The sequence below is a fragment of the Myotis davidii genome, unplaced genomic scaffold, assembly GCF_000327345.1.
Source record: "Myotis davidii unplaced genomic scaffold, ASM32734v1 scaffold337, whole genome shotgun sequence".
Lineage (NCBI taxonomy): Eukaryota > Metazoa > Chordata > Mammalia > Chiroptera > Vespertilionidae > Myotis > Myotis davidii.
The window spans coordinates 1,571,278-1,580,699 of record NW_006288250.1 but is presented as its reverse complement, the minus strand read 5'-3'; the positions used below and the strand labels follow the sequence as shown (position 1 = coordinate 1,580,699).

The 9,422-nt window shown below is 48.8% G+C and overlaps 1 protein-coding gene across 1 annotated transcript in view; it reads left to right on the top strand.

Annotated features, from left to right (window-relative positions):
- LOC102751880 (protein farnesyltransferase subunit beta) overlaps positions 1-2,555 on the top strand; it is a 68,134-nt gene extending 65,579 nt beyond the window's left edge. Inside the window, exon 12 of the mRNA XM_015561555.1 lies at positions 1,468-2,555. Coding sequence (XP_015417041.1) covers positions 1,468-1,599 — 132 coding nt within the window. The 3' untranslated portion in view covers positions 1,600-2,555. The remainder of the gene's footprint in view (positions 1-1,467) is intronic.
- Positions 2,556-9,422: the final 6,867 nt, after the last annotated feature.

The following is a 9,422-nucleotide window of genomic DNA, read 5'->3' as shown; positions in this document are numbered from 1 at the left end:
TCTACATCTGGACTGATAGGCAGCCATATGATCTATACTGCCAAAGCAATCATTAAAAAATTGAACCACTTTCTTACTCCTTATACCAAACAGGTGTTGCCCTTAAAACCCCTCCTCAGCCCCCACCTTAGGTTCTGCCTTTGCAGTTCAGCGTCAAAAGCTCCATCCCTGGCAGCCATTGGCTCCTTGCAGTTCACCCAGATTTGGTTCTGATTGGTCAGTTTCTGTGCCAGTCAGCATCTCGGGCCCTGCTTCTCTCTCCAGGCCTCGCCAGCAGCCACCACAGCTGTGGATCAGGCCCTGCCTCTCTCTCTGGGCCTCTCTCTGGGCCTGGTCTGCAGCTGCCATGGCAGCGGTGAGGCTGTTAGGCCTCCAGCCCAGCCCCTGGCCAGAGGCTGAGGACCTCACCGAGCCGCCTCGCCCTGCCCACCCCCTGCTGCCCCACCCATCCACTGGCTGTCAGCCTTGCTGATAAGAGCCTATGGGCCATGGGGGAGGGACCTAGAGGTGTTCCATGTACTTCCTGGTGACCGGTCGTTTAGGTCATGATGGCCCCTGGCCTTATATAATGTAGATGGCCTGTCACCTTTACTGTGAAATAGGGTTGTGGTTCTTTATTATAAATGTAAATTCATGTTCATTATTTTAATTAGAATATATATAAAAGTTTAAATAAAAATTTAAAACAATCATATAACTATATCACTCTTCCTATTTTGGTATATGCCTAATTTTTGCCTGTCTATATATATCACAGCTACAAACACATTTTTATTGTTATATATTTTTATTTTTTAACTGCACCTTTTAAATTACAATATAAACATAGAAGATTTATAAAACATTTTTCAGAAAAAATGGCATTTTTCTAGGTGGTGTACCTAAAATATCCTTCCCTTGAGTTGCACATACTGTAACTCAGAATTACAAACAAATTTTCAAAAAGTAAGTTTGGAGTAATATTGTGTATACTATTTCCCCCACTTGATATTTATAAGCAGTTGCCCGTATCATTAAATATTTGAAAGCATGTTTCTTACTGGCTATATAATATTCCTTTGTGTCCCATGTACCATGAAATGTTTTTATCAGTACCCTGTTGTTGAACATTGGCTTTGTGTGATAAATCTCTGTGTGTATCACTGATGATTACTTATGATACATTTTTTTTAAAAAAATTATTTTCATTGATTTAGAGAGAGAGGGAAGGAAGAGGGAGAGAGAGAAATATGGATGTGAGAGAGAAACATCAATCGGTTGCCTCCCATATGCACCCTGAACAGGGACCAAACCCACAACCTGGGCATGTGCCCTTCCCGGGAATCAAACTGGCAAGCCTTTGGTGCATGGGATGGCACTCAGCCAACCGCCACACACGGCCGGGGCCTTATGCCAAATTCTTACAAGTGCATTTAATGGGTCAGATTCTCAAGGACGATTAATTAGCATCCGTTCTTCCCTTTGCAGCAGCCCACTCACCCCGTGTACAACATTGGACCAGACAAGGTGATCCAGGCGACCCTGCACTTTCTGCAGAAGCCGGTCCCAGGCTTTGAGGAGCGTGAGGATGAGACCACAGCAGAGCCTTCCACCGACTAGAGGACACAGCGTCCCGAGCCTCCGTGTTCACCGCAGTCAGTGCTCACCTGTGCAGACCAAGGTTTATACGTCTCGGTAATACTGCGTTCTGTGCTGCACAAGCCTTGGCCGCTCTGGAGCTGTGATTGCCCTTCTTTGTCAACCAGAGCAAAACCAATGGCTCTGGGTTTGGAGAACACAGTGGCATGGTTTAAAAAAAAATTCTTTTCACTCCGGACAGACCAAAAGTCTATCAGCACATGCAGCATATAAACCAATTTGGGCCTGGCTAGGGTTGGTTGGGGAACAGTGCATGCTGGGAAGCAGCCCCTCCCTACCAGCTCTCCAGCCTGGACCGTCCCATTGAAATGAATGACGTCCATGAGTATTACAGCATCGACTGCTGCGATTCCCACTTGCACGCACCATGAAGTCGCCAGGAAGGTGCCCTCCCATGGGTGAATAAATCTGCTCCATGCCAAGGGAGGGGCTTTGGGTCCCACCAAAATGAATTTTCCAGAAAAACAAGCCCAAGGCTCTTCCCTCCCTCCCTGTCATTTGCAATGGAAAACAGTGGGGTCCCTCCTCCACACTGGAGAACTGAGCCACACCTCTCTGGAAGGCCACGCTTGGTGCTTGGTGCATGGTGCACGGGCAGGATTTGCTTCAGCCCTGGTGTGGGAAACCAATTATGAGTGGAAAATGAACCTCTAATTCAACTCTGTGCCAGAGGAAGCAGCCCCGGGGCCCATGCCCTCACTCCACCCCATCATGTACCACAAAAAACCCTTCTGATGGCCTCAAGACAGCGCCTGCAGTCCATGGCCATTCTGCGCGTCTCCATCTCTCTTTCCACCAGAGCCCCAGCCCGCCCTCCTCAAAGACAGTGTTGTCGTCTCTCATCCAGAGTATTAACACTACTAAGTCTTTCACCTTAATTTCTGACTCAGGATTTCTCCACATCCTGCCCACTCCAGGCTCAGACCCGGGGCCCATGCCCTCACTCCACCCCATCATGTACCACAAAAAACCCTTCTGATGGCCTCAAGACAGCGCCTGCAGTCCATGGCCATTCTGCGCGTCTCCATCTCTCTTTCCACCAGAGCCCCAGCCCGCCCTCCTCAAAGACAGTGTTGTCTTCTCTCATCCAGAGTATTATTAACACTACTAAGTCTTTCACCTTAATTTCTGACTCAGGATTTCTCCACATCCTGCCCACTCCAGGCTCAGAGAAATAAAATCAAGTGCTGGACAAGCTGCCTGCTGCTGAGGCAGTCGCCGCGTAAACCTGGTGTGTTCAGCCCCTGCTGCTCACACGGAACCCTTTCTTGGTCAGTGGGGTGTCGAGTTGGGTCATCTGTCCTGTGCTGCAGTTACAGCAAGCTCCAGGTCGCTGTGGGCTTTCCTGTAGGCAGCCACGGGCGGTGGGCAGATGAGGCTCTTCTAAAAAACTGACCATTTGCTGCCTCTGATTCCCTATTGCTTTGGCATATTGGACTATGTATTACCTCCTGGAAGTAATAAAAGAATAACATTTTCTCTGCTGTCTCTCATTTGTGACTGGTACCAGGAAAATGCCTTCAGGATGCCGTGTTAGAAGGCTGCTCTCAAGCATGTCTCCCCGTGAGGGAGATTCCACACCACGTGCGTTAGTGATCACAAACAGGTCCGGCGTGGGTTCCGCCCTCGTGGGCCTTCTCCAGTGGAGGACGCAGGGCCTAACCAGGAGTGGGGAAAGCTGTTTCCCAGGTTCCCTGGAGCAGTGCGGTTCGCCCAGACTCTGCACACTGCGTTTCATGGTCTGTCTGGGTCTGTCTCCTTGACCTGACTCTAAGCAGGGACTGTGCTCCTGAGTCCGAAAGCGGGGAATGACCAGAAGGGGGAGCTCTCAGGTCCTACGTGGAGCACAAAGTGCAAGGGGGAAACCAAGAGCCTGTCCCAACTTCCTTCCCCTTCATAAAAGAGCTTTCTCTTTGTGTTAGCCAACTTGACTTGCAGGTGGCTCACTGTGGTCGCATGCACAGGATTGCAATTCCTTGCTGTTTCCCAATAAAACCCATTTTGCTGAAGAAATATCTGGCTGACTATTTACAGTCAGAGCCCCAAGGTATTCTGAGATTAATTGCAGTAATAATTGGAGTGGTGAAGACAAAAGGGACTGCTCAGTCTGAGCTGGCTTTATACCAAAGAGCGAGGATTTGAGCTGGATCCCAAGAGGTAGGTAAAGTTTGGCCAAGTACAGAAGAGCGGGTCATTTACTAATATTCTTATCTCAGAATAAGCATCTTATTGGCCTACCCATAAGACTCCCTTTCTGCTCCCAGTTGAGTCTGGAGGGTTTCCTGACTTGAACAGCATTCAAAATGGGTCCTTGAGGTTCAATTCTCAGATTAATCATGTGGATCCTTAAATAGAAGGCACTTGCATAGCACTCAAGGTAGGTTACCCCAAAGAAATATTTCCCCCACCAATAAAGAAATATAAAACCATTACAGATCTCTATATCCTGATGAGCCTCACTTCTCCCTGGGATCCATCTCAGAACCACGTTAAGTGCTGTGTAAGCTGGGAAGCCTGTCAGATCCTATTGGGAGCAGAAGGGGAGCCTCATGGATAAGCCAGTGCAAACTGCCCTGAGTTAACAATACAGGACCAATCAGCAGTATCCCTATACTGCTCTCTCCCTCCCTCCCTCTCTCTCTACATGTCTTTATTGATTTTAAAGAGAGAAAAGGAGAGGGGTAGAGAGATAGACACATCAATGAGAGAGAAACTTTGCTCAGCTGCCTCCTCCATGCACTTTACTAGGGATAGAGCCTGCAACCCAGGCATGTGCCTGACTGGGAATAGAACTGGTGACCTCTTGGTTCATAGGTCAATGCTCAACCACTGAGCCACGCCGGCCAGGCTCACCAGTGGCTTTAGTATCCCATCTCAGAGGGAAGGGTAAAGGCCTGGGGTGGGAAAAGGATGTTCTTATATCTGTAGGCTTCTGAGGCATTGTGACCAGGACTAGTAAGATCCAGCCATTGCATAAACCAAATCTTAAAGACATAGAACATCTCTCATTCACTGGGATAAGTTCAATTCTATGAAAGTTTGCTTTCCTAATGCTGATAATCAAACCTGATGTTAATGGGATACAATGGTCTATGATGGAGGGCCACTCAGTGTTGCTTCCATTTGGGGACACAGGTATTCATTTGGGGAGAAGTAATTTGCTAATATTTTATTCTCTTGCCATCTACATCAGGGGACAACACACTTCCTCTGTAAAAGGTAAATACTAAATATTTTAGGCTTTGCAAGCAACTACTAAACTCTGCCATTGTTGTACAAAACAGCCATGACCAAAGTGTGGCTGTTTCCAATAAAACTTTATGAAGACAGGTGGTGGGCCAGATTTGGCCCATGGGCTGTAGTTTGCCTACCCCTGATGTAGACTAAATCTCATCCAGTCATTCGGCATTCTTCCACTTCCTTCATGGCTGGGATGCTTTCCATGTAAATATTAGTGTCAAATGCCAAACGGTGAAGTTTGGACAAACGTTTTAGCCACCCACCCACGCTGCTCATTGCCTCTGAACAGGAAGGAGAACTATATGATTTAAGACACTGTTGCAAGTTGGAAAACTTGACCCAAACTGCCTTAAAGCAAAGAGGAAATGTGTTGGTCATAAACTGAAATGTCCAGGAACTAGCTTGGCTGTCTGAGTGACTTCTGTAGGCCTCTTCCCCTCTCTCCATCTCTCTACATTAGCTCCAACTTCAGGCTCTTTCCATGTGGTTGTAAAATGGCAACAGCAATAGCTCCAGTCCTATCCTCTCAGGGTCAAGTTCAGCAGACAAGAGCAGCAGGCTACAGTCCCAGCCTTCCTTCCCAGTGAGAATCATTGTGTTTCACTGGCTTTGATCAAACCAAGGGCCAGAGAAGCAATCCAGTGGCCAGGTTACAGGGCACTGATTGGCCTAAGTCCTAATCATGGGCTTCTTCCATGAGTGGGAAATGGAGTTCCAACGGAAGCACATGGACTAAGAATAGGAAAGGAATGAAGCCCCAAACGTAAGTTAGGATTGCAGCCAAAAGGGAGAAACGGATGCTAGGGAGGCTAATTACCATTGTTTACTATGGTAAATTCTCACTGTGATAGAAGCGTGTAGTGGACACTGTTGGCATCGTTTCCCGTTTCTTAACTGTGGCAGACAAAAAGCTTGCATGGATTTGACCCCCTCCTACCTCCAGGTCCAAGCCTTGGTTGGCTTAAGCCAATCATTTTAGTCCGCCTCTCTGCTTCCGTAATTTGTTAAGGTTTGGTAATAACCCAGGTCTAAGCAATCAACATGGCTTGTCCTAGCTGTGCTGATTGATTCAGAGCCAAGCATGTGGCCTGAAATAGACCAAAGAGAGAAGCCCTAGACATGTTATGATAAAAAAACACACACACACAAAAATACCAAAAAACAAAAACAAACAGCTATCCATATTAGGGATGGTGGAATGTGTGGCCTGGGACTCCTACAGAAACATTTTCCCACCTACAAGGAAGCCAGCCATAGAAGCTAGTACATAAGATTCCCTGGGAGACTGAACAGCACGACCAGAACCCTGATCACACTGCTCCTGCGGCCAGCTCTGCCTCCGGATGTTTCAACTATTAGCCAACTGGAGTTTGGATTTACTATTACTGTACTTGCAACCAAACATCCTAAGTCATACAAAACTCCATCCCAGATTAGCCCCAGGGCCGCGCACGTCCTTATGTGGTGACTTAAGAACACTGACCACCCTGGCCACACCCACCCAACAACATCCCTAAGAGAATGCTTCCTGGTCTATTAACCACATTTGATCCTTGACTCAGCCTCATGAGGTGGGTGAGGCAGGTGTATTATCTGCATTTTACAACTAGAGAAACAGGTCAGAGACTGTGAATCACCCAAGGTTTCCTACGTATCAAGTGGTGGAGTCTGAACCCGAACCCAGATCTGCTGCCTCCAGGGCCATGCCCTTCCACAACCCCAGGTCTCTGAAGAAGATAGCATGGGTGGTCTCAAGAGGTGGGGAGAGGGTGCCTCCAGGGCTGGGACCTCGAATGCTTGCCCCATCTTTTACCCGGATGAGGATGGTGACAACAAATGGCAGGGACAGGCTCACTTCACCCTTTTAACCCCTCTCCCGCTCTCCGCCTAAGCCCCTGGCACTAACTGCGTGCCACTGCACTGCAGAGCGTGACCCTGCATGACTCACAGCGAGGCCGTGGTGAATCAGTCTTTCTGGGAGCTGACCACAGCCCAGTGGCAGCCAGCCTTCTCCAGCCTGGCCGGCACGCCTGGCCATTTCCTGGACATCCCCTTTCATTTCCCTGCAATAACCACCTCACTGCTGCTTCCCACCAGCTGGTGCTGGAGGCCCAGGGCACGGGGCCTGGCCGCTGATGTTCTGCCCTCCTAGTTCTCGGGCGCCTGCAAGAACAAACCAGGCAGGTGGGGACAGAGCGCTCTTTACCAACCCACTGAACAAAACTTTCCCTGTCCTCTGCTCCCCCCTCCCCTCTTCTTACCTCCCACCCCCAGCGGAAACACAGCCCTTCAGAATAACAAGAACAAGAATGCATTTTTTAAAAATAAACATTTGTCGATCTATACCCCTTAGCTTGTTTCCCCTATTGTTATCATCTTACTGAATATGGTGTATTTCTCACAACTAATGAACCAATACTGATTCAGTTTTATAAACTAGAGTCCATACTTCATTCAGATTCCTCAGTGTTTACCCGATGCCCTTTCTCTGTCCCGGGATCCCATCCAGGATAGCTCATTACATTTAGACATCTCGTCGCCTTAGGAAGCCTTTGGCTGAGACAATTCCTCAGATTTTTCTTGTTTGGGGTGACCTTGACAGTTTTGAGGAGCACTAGTCAGGTATTTTGTGGACTGTCCCCAATTGGAATTTGTGTGAAGCTCATGATTAGTCTGGGGCTCTGGGTTTTGGGGAGAAGACCTCAGAGGTAAGTGCCCTCTCATCACATCCTATCAAGGGTACATGATGAGCGTGGCTCCCCACTGATACTGCTAACCTTAACCTCCTGGCTGAGCTGGTGCTTGTCAGGCTCCTCCTTAAGGCTCCTCTTCCTTCCCTTTCCCATATGCATCCTTTAGAAGGAGGCCCTGGTGCACCACCCACACTTCGGGAATGGGGCGTTATGCCCTCCACGTCCTTGACGGTGGGGTACTTACATAAATTATTTGGAATTCAGTATAGGAGGCTTATCTATTCTCTATTTTTTCAATCATTTATTTATATTAGTATGGACTCATGAATATTTATTTTATATGTTGGGTTATGTTCCAACACTCTGTTGTTTTTTTGCTGCTCCAATTGTCCTAGTGTTGGCCATTAGGAGCTCTTTTAGTTAGCTTCTGTGTCCCTCCGACATACCCACACTTTCTTAATAATAATAATAACGCATTTTAAAATCCATTTTTCTTTCAAGAAGTATTGCATGTTGATAGGCATTGACACTGGACAATGAGGACATTGGGGTTCAGTACACTAGTCTCTCAACTTTTGGTCATTAAAATTCTTCCATAATATAAAGTATTGCATGTCGGTTATCTTGGATGAGACTTCATGTTCCATCTGCTGTACCTGAGCCGATGGGCACTGGGGCTTCAGCTACCAGACTCAGAGCAGCTCAGTGTCACAGCTCTCCCTAGGGGAAGGCTCGGTGTTCCCCAGGTGTGCTGGCCAGTGCCTGCAGGGCGGCGGTGAGTGCCCTGCACGTAGCAGCACCTCTGTGCCAGGGATGATGATGGGGATGATGACATGAGCACCTGGGAGAGCGACGCTGTGCTCCCGAGGAAGGCTGGAGCTTGCTGGTCTCCACCACGCAGGCACCTCCCTCTCTGAGAGCAGTGGCTACCGGGAGCCTCGGTACCAAGGTGGCCGATGACTGTGTTGGAATGTAAAGGGTGATTCAGCCCATGCAGAGCAAAGGCTTTGGCCCACCTTCCCTTCAACAGCCTCTCCCCAGCCTCTCTGCCAGCTGACAGGGAGGAAGGCAGGAGAGCATGATGACCTAGCCCTGCTCCTGTCCCTCCTGTATGCCAGCCCTCTCTCATCGAGGCCCCCAACCTGTAAACTCCTCGAGCCATCAGAGCCCTGACCGGTACTTCTGTGCCATGTGCAGGAACCAGGTCTCTGCCCACTCTAAGCTTTCTGAAGGCAGGGCCCTGGCTCCATTAGCTGCCCTGTATTAGCTGGGCTAATACGTGCTGCTCCAATACCTGTGGGTTGAACTCATGCAGAGGCTGACCTAGAAGTGCAGAGATGAGCGTACACTGGGGAGCTAAGTCTACTGGCACATACACCCCCCTGAGTATTTGTGGGCTACCCGTGATAGGCCAGGCACTGTGCTAGGGGTGCAGCCACAGGCACGAAGACCAGTCTTGACCTCATAGGAGCTCCCAGTTGGAATGCCTGCCAATGTGTTCAGAGCAGCACTCTGCAGAGGAGGGGCCCTGGACTCGTTTCCTGGATGGGAAACAGGTTGTTTGAACCAGAGTTCCCTTACACAGTCTACCGCTGGCCTTGTAGTAGGTACATACTGTGGACGTGACATTCCTTCTCCCAGCTGGCTGGCCTTGCTGTGGCCTTTGGCCCAAAGCCATTGGCGGCTGTCCTTTAGCCCTAGATATACCCAGTAGGTAGGAAATAACCAAGCTCTCAAGCAGGCATGTAGGAGCCACACGGACAGCTGGACTTCTCTGGCTGGTGATTAGTGGCCAGGGGTATGGGTGGCAGCTCTACACACCCATTTGGTTATTATTTTTTAAATCAAAAG